Source organism: Bidens hawaiensis, unplaced genomic scaffold (assembly GCF_021521415.1).
Source record: "Bidens hawaiensis isolate Kalapana, Puna unplaced genomic scaffold, B.hawaiensis_p1.1 tig00071933_1, whole genome shotgun sequence".
Classification (NCBI taxonomy): domain Eukaryota; kingdom Viridiplantae; phylum Streptophyta; class Magnoliopsida; order Asterales; family Asteraceae; genus Bidens; species Bidens hawaiensis.
In genome coordinates, this window is record NW_027502587.1 from 9,789 (window position 1) to 28,078 (window position 18,290).

The following is an 18,290-nucleotide window of genomic DNA, read 5'->3' on the forward strand; positions in this document are numbered from 1 at the left end:
AGTGTTGAAGTATCATCTGAATCTTACAATACGTACAAATCACAACTTCCTAGTGAGTTCAATGACGAGGTAGTATGCATGAAGTTCTTCTATTCGACTTTTAATGTATTTATGTCTTATTGAGTTTATGAAATTCTAACAAACAAGTCATTTATGTTTTGTAGATCCGTCGTATAAAGAAGAAAAGAAAAAGAACCGGAGCCTTGCTAGAATGGAAATGGAATGACGTTGTCGAAATCAACAGATTTAATGAATCCATTGAGTTTGTTGATATGATTGTCGATGCTACCATCCCGTCTGATTATGATTTGGCACCCTCCAAAGATGCAATTGCCGACACGACTAATTCGCTAGAGAGTTTCTACAAAGGAATGAACATTCCAAAAGTTTTCATTAACCACCACTATCGTGTTGTCAAGCTTTAAGTTGCTGCTTTGTAGTTTTTTTTTTATGTTGTTTTGTGTCTTTTTGTTGACTTCTTAAGTTGTCTTATGTTTATGTTACAAGATTTACTTATCAGTTAATATTTTGCCATCCCTACCCAATATTATTATAGTTAAGTTGTCAACTTTGAAAATTATAAATTTAATAAATATGTCAAATTTGTCATGTTTAGTAAATGAGCCAAAAACTATCATGTTTAGTAAATGGGTCAAAATTATAATTTTGATAAACTGGTCAAACTAATCGTTTTTAGTAATTGGTTCAAACATATCACTTTTAGTAAACGAGTCAAATGGTATCATTTTTAGTAAATGAGTCAAAATTGTAAGTTTACTAAACACGCCAAAGAAGTTGTTTTAATAAAGGGGTAAAAAATATCAGTCGCAATGCATATACTACTTCAAGACTTCCAATTACAAACAGGTAGTAGTATTATAGTTAGATAAAATGGAGTGCTATTATTTGGAAAGAGTGGTTTCAAAATCCACTACAGGTTTTTTAGTTCCGTTGTTACAAAGGGTGTTGCTACACTTTTTGTATGGATATATTGGGCCATGGTGCCTACTAAATCTTAGTTATATTTAATTAATGCAGTCGTTCAAAGTATAGATATAAATCTAACATCAAGATGCGTTTGATTTTTATATATCGGTGTCCCTAAAAATAATCAACATGAACATATTTTTTTGAGTGAAAAACTTGACTAAATGTGAAGCAATCATTTACCACTTAATTTTGAACATATGAGTCTACTCTTTGTTTCCCAAATTAAATATACAAACTGAACGTTGTTATATAAATGTGGTTTATAATATGAAATGGATATTTTGCAGAATGTCGGTGCACTAGTGTGTTATTATTGTTAAATGTTAATTTCCAGTCACATGTTATGTCAGGTTTGTTAATTTTGAGTCATTTAGCAAGTTTTTTTGGGTTATTTGGATCATCTTAAATTTAGTCAACGGGTCATAATTTATGAGAAAAATGAGTTTTGATCAAACGGGTCATTTAATAAAAAAAACGTATCATTTTTTTTATGTCAACCTTTTATTTTTTTTGACCCAAACCAAACTAATACTTCTTTTAAATTGCTCATGTTAATGTGAACCTGCTTTACCCTGGCAATTGGCAATTGAGACATTATCTTGACTTTGAAATATTTGCAAAGGTTTGAATTTATGTTATTGAAGACACGGTTAAGGAGCACTATTACATAAACAATATGGCATATGCGATCTTTTATTTCTTCATACGTTTACAACCTTTTTTTTCTTCTGATTTGTTTTTGTTTTTTTTTTCTTGCTGTGTAAACTTATTGATTTATTTGTTTGCTATGTTACTTTGTTTACACAATTGTTTTTGTTTTATAATGTAATTAAGAAAAATACTTACACAAATGGTTCTCATATCTTAAATTCTTGATTTTAAACTTTTATAAATTGACAACTTTATTACAATTAATGTAATCGTTACATTCCTGTGTCGATGTTCCCGTCCACCGGACGGGAAAAGTACTAGTTTTCTATGTTACCGAGAAGATTAATGGGTCAATTATATAACACCCTAGGTAAATCTCACATTAGCCAGATTCTTGTTTTACAAGGTATGCCCTACCTCTTAAATAGTGGTGGATCAAAAAATTTTTGTAAGTGGGTTCACGGTTTAGGTAGGCTTGATGGTTCGGATTGGTTCGACGGTTTTGGTTGTTTCCACGGTTCAGGATGGTTAAGGCTTATCACTTAATAAAATACGATGCTAAAGGAAATAAACATTCTCATTAGAAACTAGTTTTATACTTGTCACAGTACGAGTTTCCGAAATTAATAATAGTCAAACTTAACAAGATCGTTCACCCAAATAAACTTACAAACTGATTGGACACTAACAAGCGTGATAAAAACAGTTAACAATGTCAATTTATGAAGCATGATTGTGAACTTCTGCCTAAATCAGTTCGGTGTACGCAAACAACTCTTCAGCCTTGACTGTTAGCCCGATTCATTATATGTACCTGGATCTCTAAAAACAAAATATTCAATTTTTCATCAAGTTACATATAGTTAATTAATAAAAATTCATTTATTAAAGTCAAGCAATGAACATTTAATAATGTAAAACCAAGGCTACAAGACCTAAAACATATGGATTATAAATTATAGTAAGTGTAAATGGTGTGCAGAAAGAGGTGTTACTATGTTCAGTATTCTGCGTATGGAGAGAACTGGGTAATAGAAATCCTGATGAGTAATCAAGTAACCAGCTAAAAGAATAAATTAAGAAACTACGAGACAGGGATTCGAACCCGAGTTTTGCCGTTTGGCATGCTGTGAGTTTGCCATTAGACAATTGTTCCAATATATCTATGGATTCATTCATCATTTATATGTGGGTTTACTTTCATATATCACATAGGCGTTCACTATAAAATCTGAAATTTAGTTATTTCTCATGAACGTGCATCCATACACCTAGATCTGCCCCTGATGTTAAATTATCAACGCGTTTTGGGCTTAATTGGCTGTAGAGCAGATGAAAACTCCATATTTAAACGTGCCTAGGTGAGGGTAGTACTATGATGGTTGACTCCTGGGAAGTCTTTACCGTGACAAATAAAAACAAATCCGTGAGTTACTAGAGACCATTCATCATAGGCAAAAACACAAATTGATGGTACGCGGGTTAGATGTTACATGTCACCGCTAATCTATATCAGTTATGACTTTTGGCATTATCTTTGAATTTGGATTTGTGATAATTATAATTATAATTTTGTGCTATGTGAATCTTTGTTTTTACTTTTTTATATACCTTATATGTGTTTCCAACATTCGAATGATACCGATTTGTCAAATGATGATGTCACTAAGGCTTTGGGTAGTAGGACATTATATGGGTGGATAAAGTTTCTACACCGTCCTAGGGCATTATGGCACGTTATAAGGGCATGTTTGTTTTTTTAATAAATCTCATATGTGTATTGAAGTAGTAATAATTAAACGACATTAAGGGGCATTATTCATTATACATGTTTTTGGCTAAAAATGATAATGTTGATATGGCTGAAAATGTCCTTTAAGGGGCATTAACAATTACCCATGAGTTAAGTCTTAAGTGAATTGTTAGTAATAATTCTTAAAAGAAAAAAATTTAAAAATAATAATAATCTCTTAGCATGCATATCCGTCATGAAGTTACTGCTTACTAATGATATGTTAACATAGAAGAACGATTTAGAAACGTGCATAAGTATTTAGTTTACAATATGAATTTACATGAGGCGAAACTCAAGGCCACGTACAATAAGGCCATACATCGTTCCTTCATAAGTTACAAATTTCAAATTTATATAACTACGACCATTTTGAAGTTCATTGTTTGATTTGAACTTCCACACATAAACCTCCATCCATCCATCCATCTTCTCTCTCTTGAGGAACCTGATCAACATCATCTATATTCCATTCCCTGGGGGATCTGAAATAAACCACTTTAGTATGGTTATATGTACTAAGATGCAGATCATGTATTTTCACTGGACAATGCAACCCGCAACACTTTTCCGAAAGCTTGAACACGAGGTAACAACCATATTCTTTATCTTCTAACAGCATTTTGCTTTCAATCTTGCACTTAACAAGAAACACTTGTGTTGATAACAGCTCGGCCACCTTTTGAAATATGGACTCGGTTGAGGGTTTCAATTTAAAAAGATTCGCGTTAAAAGAGTCACAAAATGCCTCACTTGCTGAAAGCATATAATATTTCTTCTTGTTCCTCGGTCTGAACAACTTCTGAAGAGTTTTTACACTACCAATATCAGAACGAATATCATTAGTTTGCAATTGTTGTGTCGATTCCATGTTTGCTTGTCGGTCTATCATTAAGTTGTTTTCTTCAGGTTTCACCTGTACAAATACATTAGAACCATGTTATGATTAAACTGGTAATGTAAAACGTGAAATATAAACAAAAGAACAAAGTAAAAGTCTTGTAAAACTTGCATTGCCAATGGCTCTAAACTCAATGCCTTCAACATAAACAGGACTGTTTCCACAATTAAAGCTCTCTAATAGAAACTCAAAGTTAATAGCCTCTGATTCCTTGTGATTCAAGAATCGATACAATTCAATCATCATCCACTCATCCTCTCTCCATGTTGCGAAATATGCGTTTAAAGTTTCGTTCCCCATTTTGTACGTTAGGTTCACATACATCCGTTTAGCAGCAGATTTTCTTGCACCACAAAACTTAAAGACAAGATGAACACCGTAATTGACACCAGAAGATAAAGATCGACTTCTCATCTTTATTTGGATATTCAAATTCAAAATATCTAACATCTCTGCTATTTTATCAAACCTGCACATATACGTTATTTATAAGATATATAATTACATCTAACACATGTGCATGTGCACATGAACGAAAGAAAGAACCTTGATTCTGGAACAGAACGCCACTTATGTGACCAATGATCTTGGTATGAAAATTGGCTTGCTGACACCATTTCATTTCTTTCTCCATTACTTCCTAATGAAAACCACTGTTAAACAAAAGAAACCAATCAAACCCCATAAATGACTTTGGACTACAAGTTGACAAAATGACAAACTAATTAAGTGTTGAATAGTAATGAATACAATGCATGTATCTCATTAATCAACAACAGGTGAGATATTAGTAAGATGATACTCGCTAGCTCAGAAGATTTTTAGTCTAAATGTTAGAACTTATGTCATTATGTCTGACATAAGGCCAGATCTTATGCTGTGAGTAAGAATCGATCTGTTTTGGTATAATGAATGTTGTAAATCTGTTAAAGAACCTGGTGATCAAAATTCTTTTTGCTTCCAGTTCATTTCAATTCTTGGAATTGTGTTTGAAGATCGATAATGCCAGATCTTATTCTCGTTTCTTCTCCAGTTTTCAATTTCTTTGGAGTTGGTTATTTTCAGTTTGTTTTCTCCAATCAATTTAAAGTGATAATGTCACCACCACACAAGTGGTATGTGTTGGAATTCCGGTTAAAGGTCGTTACTTGGCGTGCAAGGTTAAGTAACAAGATTTAAGGAGTGGATAACTATAAATAATTAAATGTGCTTAGATTTAATTGTTAGTATAATTATTATGTCCTATTATTTAGCAATCCTAGTTGTTGTAGTCTAATTGTGATAGGTTAGATTATAAATACCGTGCTTTGCGGTTTAGAGATTGTAATTGGGTAATTGAGTTTTGTGAAGTTTCTCAATAATAATATTCGTGTTTGGTTGTTAGCCAAATTAACGAGTCTGAGTTCGTGTTCAATACCTGGTACCAATTCCATTAATTGGTATCAGAGCGTTGTTAATCGAATACCTGGAACCGGCGTGTTAGTCGGACCTGTGCAATTGAAGGTCGGGGTATCCTGTGACGTGAGGGAACTCCCACCGGCCTTCAAGAAACCGTCGTTCATCATCGGAGCCGCTGCAATCGAAAAACCTGTGACGTGAGGAATTCTGGCGAAGCTTGTGCAATCGGTGATACACAAAACAGAGATCTGCGCTAAGAGGTTGGACCTGTGTAATTAAGGTCACTGCAAATTACTTTATTATAAAAGAAGGTTTCATTAGTGTTCGTTGAAGTCTGCTTGGAAAACACAAAAAGAAGATTATAATAGTAAAGAAAAGTATTCATATTTGTGGGTTGAGGCTACGAAAGAACAAACCAAGAAATTCTTTTTAAGGTAATTTTCTTTATAGAAAGTTAGTACAAACCATCAAGACTTGCTTCAAGAAAATTGAGTCAAGTCCACTCTTAACCTATAAACGAACGAGAAAAAAGATGGGTGACACGAATCAAACAGGAAAAGAGACGGTTTTCGGGTCGTTTCAGTGTCCGCGCTTGACGAAAACGAACTACACGATTTGGAATACGCATATGGAGGTTATTTTTGGGATTCATGGAGTTTGGGATGTAATAAACCTGGGCTCTAATGACGCGAAGAAAAATAACATCGCGAAGGCGCTTCTGTTTCAGTCGATTCCCGAGGAACAGATACTTCAAATCGGTAATTTTAAATTGGCAAAAGAGATGTGGGATGCCATAGAGTCAAGAAATATGGGCACGGAACGTGTGAAGGATGCTAGACTTCATACGTTAATACGTGAATTTGACGGTTTGATGATGAAAGAAACCGAAACCATTGACGAGTATGCCTCGAGAATAACCGCGATCTCTTCTAAAGCAGCCACACTTGGACAACCGTATGAAGAAAGGAAGTTAGTCCAGAAATTCTTCACAAGCATGCCGAGCACGTTTATCCAAGTTGTAGCATCCCTCGAGCAAGTGTTAGACCTTAAAACAGTCGGTTTTGAGGATGTTGTCGGGCGGTTGAAGACTTATGAGGAGCGTATCAAAGGACACGTGTTGCGTTCTGAAGAAGGTAAACTTTTGTTTAATAATTCTGAATCCTCTTCGAGTTCGAAGCAGTTTTCACCGAATCGAGTAGGGGCGCGGGAAAGGTTCGAACCGAGGACGTGGTAGTGGACGTGGGAGTCAGAACCGTGGTTCACAAGGTGGGTCCAATGAAAGGGGGTAAACAAAGGGGTAAAAAGGATTACTCGGAAGTTCAATGCTTTCGTTGTGATGAATTTGGTCACTTCTTTTCGAGGTGTCCGTTACGAAGGAAAGAGAGACAAGCACATTTGGCCGAAGCAAAAGAAAAAGACCCGTCCCTCTATATGGTGCAGTGCGTTCAAGAAAAAGTGTGCTTGAATGAACAGAAGGTTATACCAAAAGATTACGAGGGTGGTTTGAACGAACAAGACTTGTGGTATTTGAATAACGGTGCGAGCAACCATAAGACGGGTAATTTATCTTTTTTCTCTGAATTAAATAAGCGTGTTAGTGGCAAAGTTAAATTTGGAGATGGGTCTTATGTTGATATTTGCGAGAAAGGGTCGATATTGCTAGTCGGTAAAACGGGGGAGCAACAATTATTGACTGACATTTATTATATTCCTAGTTTACAAAGTAATATTATTTATCCTGGGCAAGCAACAGAAATTGGTTGTGATATTCGTATGAGAGATGATTACTTGTTGATGTATGATGATCAAGGAAAATTGTTGATGCGGGTTCGATCCAAGAATCGTCTTTATACGATAAAATTAAAGACGGGGAAACCCGTATGTTTACCGGCCCGAATTGATAACGAGAATTGGCTTTGGCACGCGAGACTAGGACACCTAAATTTCGAGTCTATGAAACAAATGGTGAAAAATAATATGGTCATTGGAATGCCAAAAGTTGATCAGGAAAATCAAATTTGTTACTCGTGCTTAGTCGGGAAGCAAACGAGGAAACCGTTTCCGAAGTCGGCGACTTTTAGAGCAACCCGAGTGTTGGAACTAATCCATGGAGATTTATGCAGGCCCATTACTCCTAGTACCATAGCCGGAAATAGGTACGTGTTCGTCTTGATAGATGATTTTTCACGCTTCATGTGGACTTTTTTGTTGAAGAAAAAAAGTGAATTGTTTGATACCTTCAAGCGATTTAAAGTCATGGTGGAAGCGGGAAATAGTGAGAAAATCAAGACGTTTCGAACCGATCGAGGGGGAGAATTTACTTCTCGTGATTTCACTCGGTTTTCTGAAAACGAGGGGTTTATTCAGCATTTAACCGCTCCATATACACCTCAACAATACGGTGTTGTCGAAAGGCGGAACCACACGATATTGGATACGACTCAGAGCATATTAAAAGCGAGACAAGTTTCGAATTATATGTGGGGTGAAGCGGTGAGGCATTCGACCGACGTGATTAATAAAATTCCAACTCGAGCGTTAAAAGACAAAACACCGTATGAGATGTTAAAACGACAGAAACCGGATCATAAATTTCTTAAAGTTTTTAGATGTGTTGAGTATTCAAAAATAGTTGCGGGAAATATTAAGAAGTTAGACGATCGTTCGACTCGTTTAATTTATCTCGGAAGCGAGAAAGGTTCGGCGGCGACCCTTTATACAATCCATCGACTAAGAAAATTGTTGCGAGTCAAGTAGGTGACACGATGTTTGATGAAAAACAATGTTGGAATTGGGGTAAAAGTACCGAAACAATCGATGAGAAGGATCGAGCACTTGGCATGTTTTGGGTTAACTTTGGTGATGAAATTGACACCGGAGAAGGAACCGTTAATAATGAAAACATCGGGTCGATCTCTGGATCAAACTCTACGAGTTCAAGTGATGACGGGGGTGAAGAAGACGATGAAGAACCGATAGTAGAAAATGCTCCAACAAGCCCGGCTGGTACAAGCAACACGGTTACACCTGAGCCGACTGTTCGGAGATCTTCTCGAGCCACGGTTACCCCGGTACATTTTAATGATTATGTTTGAATTCGAGTATAATTGATTTTGATGACGAAGAAGATTTTGATGCTACGAGATATCGAAAGATTTTCGGGTGTCTCCGGTACCTTTTACAAACTCGTCCCGACTTGGCGTATTCGGTCGGAGTCGTAAGCCGGTACATGCAAAGCCCGAAGCAATCTCATGCAACTCTTATAAAGCAAATTATTCATTATATTCATTATTCAATGTACTCTCTGTTTTGGTATTTCTTACACTCGTGGGAAAAACGTGTTACTTGGTTATAGTGATAGTAGCCATAATATTGACCAAGACGATGGTAGAAGCACTACGGGGCACGTGTTTTATCTTGGGACTTCACCAATTACTTGGTGTTCTCGGAAACAGTGTACGGTTGCACCCTCATCGTGTGAAGCAGAGTACATGGCGGCAAGCGCAGCCGCGTGTCAGGCGGTTTGGCTACGAGACTTGATAAGTGAGTTATTCGACAAGGAAATTCAAGCAGTGGTGTTACGTATCGATAATACATCAGCAATAGCACTCGTGAAGAATCCGGTTTTCCATGGAAGGACCAAACACATTAAATCTCGGTTTCACTACATTCGGGAATGTGTTGATCGTGAAGATGTAAGTGTCGATCATGTTAGCGGTGTTAAGCAATGTGCCGACATCTTGACGAAGGCTCTTGGGAAAATCAAATTCAAGGAGATGCGGGAATTACTTGGAGTTGAAGACTTGTCGGTTTTGAGTTCGAAATTCCGGGGGTGATTGTTGGGAATTTCGGTTAAAGGTCGTTACTTGGCGTGCAAGGTTAAGTAACAAGATTTAAGGAGTGGATAACTATAAACAATTAAATGTGCTTAGATTTAATTGTTAGTATAATTATTATGTCCTATTATTTAGCAATCCTAGTTGTAGTCTGATTGTGATTAGGTTAGATTATAAATACCCATGCTTTGGGGTTTAGAGATTGTAATTGGGTAATTGAGTTTTGTGAAGTTTCTCAATAATAATATTCGTGTTTGGTTGTTAGCCAAATTAACGAGTCTGAGTTCGTGTTCAATACCTGGTACCAATTCCATTGGTATGGGGGCGTAATCGATTTTTAGGTAAGGACTTTAAATTTTGAGTTATTAACATTGAAAGTTTAAAAATATGACATAAATTAATAAAAAAACTCTTGTATTAAAATTTTTTTTATAAGATCAAAAACCATGCATGAAATACAATATTTATGAGATAGGAGAACAAGATAATTACCACTTGGCCCTCTTCAATGAGGATTCCTTTGGAGAGAGTGTCATAAAGATCCTTTCCTCTTGAGGTAGCAAAGATCTCAGGGGTTTTTGACATCTGGATTATTTCTTTGAAGTTTTCAGGCAGTTGGACCACCCATATTTCATAGTCTTTCTGTATATAAGAAAAACGTTAAAAAATTGTTATCTGTAAATTCATTTTCTCCGCGATACCATTTATGGTTTATGTGTACTTTGAGATTATTTGACCAGAATATATGTACCATGAAACCGGCCAATTGTTTGATATTGTGAAGATTCCAGAACTACTTTTGCTTCTTTTTTTTAATATCTTTTGATCTTTAAACGATCTTAAACGGATACGTATAATAGTGTTGGTATACATGCATTTAAACGGATATGTAAAATAGCGCTATTCTTTTTGTCGAAACAATGAGAACTTGCTTGGGCATCCAATGCTTTCTTGAGTTGTATTACTACTTCACATGCTGTTGGTCGCTCTTCCCTCTTGTCATGTAAGCATTGATAGGCAATATCCATAAATATGGCCAATGATTCTGGACTAATTTGTTCTTTTATTCCCACAAACACTGTCTTGGCAACGTTTCCTTCTTCATAGCACCTTTTAGCCAAAGGGCCTAATGACTGAGTGTGATCCTTACAGTCCTCTGCCCATGCCAATCTTCCGCACAAGATCTCAAACAAAACCACACCAAATGAATATATATCTGATTTTTCGGTTAAGAAACCTTGTTTGTATTGTGGGTCAAGGTATCCGAGTGTAGCGTACGCATTGTCGTTGACATGACCCATGTCCTGATGTAATAAATCTAATGAAGACAACTCCATATTAGAAATTTTTGCCTTCCAATCATCATTTAGTAGAATACTAGAGCTTTTAATGTCCCTATGCACCACCTTCTTTAGTATTGCATCACTATGATGAAGGAATACCAATCCGCTTGCAACATCTATGCATATCTTGAGCCGTTTCGTCCATGTAAGATTAGCATCTTTTAGATATTTATCGAGACTTCCATTGGACATATGCTCATAAACAATGATTTTCTCATCCATATCCTTACAATATCCTACAAGACCAATGATATTCTCATGGCCACAACTGAAAAGAATATTAGCTTCCGTCAGGAATTGATGGTCTCCTTGACTAAACTTGCTATCCCACTGCAGTGATGGTAGTAAACCCACTAACACTAGCATTATTAGCATTGTCTTGTGGAAATGAATGTTCCCCTTTATACACCTTCCAAAATCTACTACTTCCAATGCAATTCTTTTCACTAAAGTTTTCTGTGGCTGATTCAATATCTTTAAGTGAAACTTGGAGGTTTTTCAAGAAGTTTTCCTGAAACCATGAAAAGTAATGGAAAAAATAATACGGATCAGAAGTAAAACAACACAATACGTAGTATACACATGCTTTTTGAGCCTTTGAGGGCAGATACAGATGATGTTATTTATAAGTTTCTAGACTCACAAGCGGTGGATCTAATCATCTGCCCAAACTTTTGGAATTTAACTTTAAACAGTAAATTACTGAACATATTTAAAGCAAGAGATCCTGTGATCTAACAAATCACTGACTTCAAGAGAGACACAAATAAAACATATTTAAAACAAAAACAGAAAATTCAAAACAAATTGGAGCCATAGTGAGAATTGCCATAATGCCTGGCCCATTGCAAGCTTTAAATGCATATAAGGCAGGCTTGTAACTCCTAAAGGCCGTAGCTCCAAACAAATAAAAAGTTTTGGTTTTCAATTTTAGTTTGATTCTTCCCCAATCCGTTTGCTTTTCCTTCATTGATCAACAGGGGTACGCACTACGCAGTATGCTGACTCCTGAAGTTACTCCCAATGTCTTATAACCAAAATAAAAATCTCATATATACCCTTTTGTTAATCTTTCTTTATTTTTGACAATTTTATCCTTCCCATTCATATTTTTTTAAACTTTTTTTTTGTCAGCAACAATGTGAAATGGGGTTCCTAAAAGTCAGAACAATTTGAAATTTATTCTTCTGAAATTTCAGATTATTCAACTTTCAACTCCAAATCCCCAAAATTACAATGTGTAAACATATTTTTAAGTTAATCACATTTAATACGTTATAAAATGTCCAACGGCTAACTAGTATAATTTAAACAAGAAAAAAAGGTGTTTTCACTTAAATAATTAGTTTTTTGAAATACAAAATCAAAGCAAAAATCATAATGAAAACAAATAAAATAAAAACTTAATCAGCCCAAAATGTCAAAGACTGAGATATGATTAACACCAAAAAAACCAAAAAACAGCTATTTAAAAGCACAATAAGATTAGAATTTAAATAACATAAGAAATATCAAGTACAATAAAATAAATATTACATAACGCATACAAAGTAAGAACACGGTAAGATGCAAGAAAAGAATGCGGTAAGATGCAAGAAAAGAATGCTTGAACTTTGTTAAAGTAAAAAACAGAGCAAGTTTAAAACAAAATTTGTACATGCATGTTTGCAAAAAAAAATTTCTAACGAAAGGAATTCTTCATCTTAAACTTTGTCCAAATTCATTTCAAAAGGTATTTATTCTCTCTTGTATATAAACTATTATAAAGATGAAATTGTTCACCAATAATGACCATATCCTTCTGTGTTAATCCAAATAGGAGAGCATGTAACATGATAACAGGGTATAATACTTAATACTAGTGATCAAGAATAGGATGAGAAGAAAGAATGTTGTACTCTAAAAATATTGACTTACATGAAAGTTTAATGCTAACTCAAGTTCCTTGATCACGATTTCAATTGTAGGTCGCTTGGCAGCCTCTTCCAAACATTGATATCCAATTTTTAAAACTGTCTCCAAAGAATCTCGAGTGGGTCCTCTGTTTGAAGTGAAAATGTCTTCAGGAGTTTCTACCCTTAGCCTCGGATCTATTATTCTAGCTATGGCTCCATCATTGTAACATTGGCGTGCAATGGGAGCAAGCCCTTTGTCATTTAATCTTATGTAAACAGGATCATATGCCAACCTTCCACAAAAGATTTCAAAAAGAACCACTCCAAAAGAGTAAATATCTGATATTCTTCCCAATGGATCTTTCAATGTAGATTCTGCATCCCAATAAATTTCTGTTTCTGTTTCCGATTCACTTGCCATTTCAGGTTCTGGATCCCAATATACTTTCATGCCAACATCCTGATTTGTTGGACTGGAAATTCCAAAGTAAGCAATCTTCGCCTCCCATCTTTTGTCTAACAAAATGTTGGCACTATTTATGACACCGTGTAGGTCATCCATCTTGTTGTGAAGGTGATGGAGGCCTCGTGCAATCTCAAGGCACATGCATAGACGGTGGTTCCATGTAAGATTATTCATGCTATCAACACTTTTCAAGCAGTCCTCGAGAGTTCCCTCAGAAGCATGCTCATAGACGAGAATCATTTTATCACCTTCGTCACAAAAGCCAAGGAGAGAGGCTACATTAGGATGTTTATAACAAGCACGCATTTCAAGTTCTGCAAGAAATGTTTGTTTTCCTTGCTTTCTTTTTCTCTCAGTTATGCATTTTATAGCTACGGTAATGCGTTTCTTGGATGGTTCATCGTCATTCTCCCCTTCTGTTGCCAACGAATTATTGTTGCCAAAATGACCAAGTTCAGCTCTGTACACCTTACAATTTGTGTCTGAACCAATGCAGTAGGTTTTAGCGAAGTTCTCAGTAGCCAACACTATGTCACTAAGCCGAAACCTCCAGAGAACCAAGGTTTCCCCCTGCAAAATTGTGTCAAAATGGATGAGAATGTTTGTGCTAGTAATGAATCGATGATGATGATAATGTTAAAATGGAATCGTCATGTATCTTTAGTTCATGCCTTTCTAGAAGCACAGTTTCTTTTTCTAAAAGTGATGCATCTCCTGCATCATGTTGTAAGTTTTGGGAGTTTTAACCAAATAGGTGTTTACATTTGTATGTGAGAAGTTTTAAGTCCAACTCAACTCATGGTTAATTGTTTAAAAGTTACGATAAACAGGTTACATAAAGTACAGGGGCTGCTTCTATCATTTCTTCGTAGTTCATGAAGTTCTGGTTAGTTTTAACAAAGTTCTTAAAGTTGAAGGGATGAAAGTGTCAAGTTGGAAACTGAGTTTGTTAACTAGCGATTAACTTCCAAATTGAGGATACACAGCTTGAATTAGGGTTCATTTGTATCTTTCAGTTCTGTAATTCGTTTCTGAATTCCATTTTGTAATCACGTTTGATTCCTAGTTCAAAATAATAATGTCATTCGCTTTCGTTAACTTCTTGTTCTTTGGGTGTAATTCGTTTACAAGTTTGTAAAAAAAAGAACTCTAGCACTTGCTGATAATTTACATGATTACCCACTTTTTTTTTTCTTTTCTAGTTTCACGATTTGTTTTATATATTTTGAAAGTACAAAACTTTGCACCATTAGTTCTTTTGTTGGATTCACAATATAGTTTTTGTGCTTCATGAATTTAGCCAAGATGTTGCACAGAGTCCACCAAAAAAGAACGCGATCACCTCCCTTCGATTTTGGGTTTCTTAATTGGATTTTTTTTCTATACATATATTTGTAATTGAATATTGTTTTTAGTAGCAAGGATATAAATCTCATTTTATATAGAATTACACCATTTTAGTAAATATTTTGCAAACAGTAGATTGTTAAATACTTTTTAGTAGTTTTTTACAGAAACTATTAGAAAAAAAAGAAAACTCACCTTTAGTATCTTTTTGTAAACAGACCTAACAAATAGTCATTTACGAAATTTACTTGATATTGTATTTTTTTGGAGAAGAAAAAACATCGACCTGCAATTTCAATGTTTCTTCAAGTTTCTTGATGATGACTGCCATTGATGGACGTTGGGCTTGAGTTTCTGCCAAACATTCATATGCGATTTGCGAAAATGTGTTGAAAGAATATTGATTGGGTCCTCTATTTAAAGTAAATATGTGATCTTCATCTTCTTCTGTTATTTTAGTATCTAACAATTCCTTTAGCGTTCCCTCGACGAATCGTCTCCTTACAATGGGTGCAAGCCCTAGGTTATTCTCATTGGTGTAAATCGAATCATACGCCACTCTCCCGGATAGAACCTCAAATAAAACTACTCCAAGGGAATAAATATCCGATTCCCTTTTGTACTTACCTGTAGTCAAATATTCTGGATCCAAATAAACCTCTGTGCCTGCAATTTTTTTGTATAAATAGTGCTCGCTTGTTGGTTCACAGGATGGAATTTGGAGAGCCCAAAGTCAGCAATCTTTGCATTCAGATTTTCATCTAATAAAATGTTCTCGCTCTTTATATCTCGATGTACTATCCTCGGTTTTCCCTCCATTTTTGTAACATCCTGAAATTTCCAAAATAATATTAATTGTATTACTTAATAATAGAGGGAAAGTTTACTCGGGTTATCGGGAAATAAATAAATAGAGTAGAAGTTGGTATGGGTCGGGCTAGTGTTGGGTATTGGATATGGGTTATGGACTTGGGTTATGAAAGAAGGAAGGAGAGTCCATGGCTTAAGCCCATGATCCCTAAATATAAATACCATTAATCACCAATTAATCCTCATTCTCACATATTCCATACACCACCAAAACACACACAACACCATCTTATAACCCGAACCAAGATCCGAAGGCGAAAACCCGAGCTTGTTGGTGCTGGAACGTCGTGACGGACCAAAACAACATCAAGGCTTAACCGGGTTCGTAGTTCGACTCGTTCAAGGTACGTTTATAGTTAGAAATCGTTCGTATAGGTTCGGTTTGATTTGGGAAATCATAGATCTGTGTTAGTTTGTTATAAACGAACCTAAAACAGCAAATATTACTGGAATTGATTAGCATTTGATAGGTTAATTGTTAACCTAAAAGAACCCGTAACCTATATGCCTAAATCGCACCCCTTAAACATCGATGTTAGGCCGATTTGATGGTTGGGGTTTGTAGGCGCTGGTCAGACGATTCCGTGGATACCTAAATCGAGTTATTTGGTTAAGAAACGAAGGATTTAAGAACGTACAGTAGCTGCAGCCGACAACTTCGCCTGCAAGCTAAGTTCGCCTGATGAACTTCGCCTGCAAGCTAAGTTCGCCTGATGACAACTTCGCCTAAAAAGCTAAGTTCGCCTGATGACAACTTCGCCTAAAAGCTAAGTTCGCCTGATGACAAGTTCGCCTAAAAGCTAAGTTCGCCTGATGACAACTTCGCCTAAAAGCTAAGTTCGCCTAAGGGTTAACTTCGCCTAAAGCTAAGTTCGCCTAAGGGTTAACTTCGCCTAAAGCTAAGTTCGCCTAAGGTTTAACTTCGCCTAAGGTTTAACTTCGCCTAAAGCTAAGTTCGCCTAAGGTTTAACTTCGCCTAAAGTCGAGTTCGATTAGAAAATAAATTATAAACGATAAGTAAAAGTAAGCTAATACTAGGCCGCCAGATTAGATCAGGCGAGTATTGATACGTGTAACTTATACAGTCAGCCGAGCTCAGTTAAAGAAGGGATTTACAACTATCGAAGGAAGAAGCAGAGTTCAGGTGAGTTTCTAGCCCCATTCATGTGTTATGTTTTCGGGGCTGTGTGCATACTCGACGTGTTTGTTAATACGCTTATCCTAAGAGATAAGTGTATGCCTTATGTGAATGATGTGATATGTATGAATGATTGCTTGATGGTACGTGAACGATCTTCGGATATTGCATGTACTGTCAGGTTGTAACGCTAAGCATAAGGTAAGTATGATATGTATGTTTATGTGTATGAATGTGATAAAGTTAATAAAAGAATGAAAGGATGGTTGTATGGTTACGAAGAGGGTACCGGGCCCTAATAATACTCGAGGTATGATGTATGGTTGTATGGTAACGAAGAGGGAATCGAACCCTACTAATATTCGAGAACTAGGGAACCGAACCCTACTAATATTCGAGGAAAGAGGGACCAGACCCTTATAATATCTGTGATGTTAGGGACCAGACCCTTATAATATCTGTGATGTTAGGGACCAGACCCTTATAATATCTGTGATGTTAGGACCAGACCCTTATAATATCTGTGAGGTTATAGGGCGAAAGGCTCTTTAAAACGTATGATTATGTATGTAAAGAAAGTATGAAGGTAAGAATGAAAGTATATGCAATTATGTGTGTATGAAAGAAAGTTAAGAGGTTAAGTATGTAACGTAAGAAGGTATTGTATGATTATGTGATTAACTAGAACTCACTCAGCGTAGCTGACTTTTAGTATGCACGCAGGTGAGTAGGAGGAGGCATCTCGCTTGAGGAGACACGTGGCACTGAATAAGAGGCTGGCATCGGAAGACTCAAGATGTTTAAGTTTAATGTTTCGTTTATTTTGAAAGGCAAAATGATGTTTTAAGACAAGACGTGTTTTGATATGAAATGTTTTAAGAAAGTTTTTATATTTCGCGAAAGTTTTAATTAACTCTGATTGCAAGAACTGTGTTTATGAGTAAATCCGACGCTAAAGTAAGGCTACCGGGTTCGGGGCCTTACAATTTTGGTGTGAAGGTAATTAATACCATTTGCAATATCGAGACAAATTTTAACTCTTTGTGCCCAAGTAAGATTAACTGCTCTAGTGCTTCCCAAATAACCATTGAGGCTTCCTTTAAACGCGTACTCGTAAACCAGAATCATTTCAGGAGCTTCTTTAGAAAAACCAAGAAGAGCGACTACATTTGGATGATTGCAACAAGTAAGCAATTCAATTTCCGGTAGAAACCCTTGCTCTCCTTGCTCATCTTCTCTACTTACCATGCGTTTTATAGCTACAGTTTGACTTATCTTCAACAGTTCTTCATTACACTTCCCTTCAATTGATGTCGTACTTTGGAAATTTAAAACATTAAGTTTTGCTTTGTACACTATACCATACCCGCCAGATCCAATGAAGTGCTCCTCATTGAAATTATTTGTAGCTAGTTTTTTTCGCTTAGTGGGATCTTCAAAAGATTCATCTACAAAATAAAGCATTATGTGAGACAAAGACTATCTGAGCGTGTACATCATTGGTTGTTCATAAAAATTATAGATGAATGGAGTGTCCACTTTTAAAACTTGAAACTGAAGTGTGAACACACACCAAAATGACACGAACACACACCTAGTAGTGATTACTTGGCCTTCTAGACCTACTTTTGCAACATTGAGCAAACTCTTTCCTATGGATTAG

General features: G+C 35.9%; 3 protein-coding genes across 3 annotated transcripts; all 3 read right to left on the reverse strand.

Annotated features, from left to right (window-relative positions):
- Positions 1-4,500: 4,500 nt before the first annotated feature.
- Positions 4,501-15,438, reverse strand: LOC143605909 (receptor-like protein kinase FERONIA). The gene is made up of 6 exons (XM_077081857.1): positions 14,906-15,438; positions 12,829-13,842; positions 10,497-11,422; positions 10,061-10,206; positions 4,881-4,987; positions 4,501-4,803 (listed from the first exon to the last, which is right to left on the reverse strand). Exons 1-3 carry the CDS (start codon positions 14,948-14,950, stop codon positions 11,234-11,236), a joined length of 1,248 nt encoding a protein of 415 aa, XP_076937972.1. The 5' UTR covers positions 14,951-15,438; the 3' UTR covers positions 4,501-4,803; positions 4,881-4,987; positions 10,061-10,206; positions 10,497-11,233.
- LOC143605910 (receptor-like protein kinase ANXUR2) lies at positions 9,626-11,133 on the reverse strand. Its single transcript, XM_077081858.1, has 3 exons — positions 10,501-11,133; positions 10,061-10,210; positions 9,626-9,640 (listed from the first exon to the last, which is right to left on the reverse strand). Exons 1-3 carry the CDS (start codon positions 11,131-11,133, stop codon positions 9,626-9,628), a joined length of 798 nt encoding a protein of 265 aa, XP_076937973.1.
- Positions 15,377-18,091, reverse strand: LOC143605911 (putative serine/threonine-protein kinase PBL1). Its single transcript, XM_077081859.1, has 2 exons — positions 17,638-18,091; positions 15,377-15,450 (listed from the first exon to the last, which is right to left on the reverse strand). Exons 1-2 carry the CDS (start codon positions 18,089-18,091, stop codon positions 15,377-15,379), a joined length of 528 nt encoding a protein of 175 aa, XP_076937974.1.
- Positions 18,092-18,290: the final 199 nt, after the last annotated feature.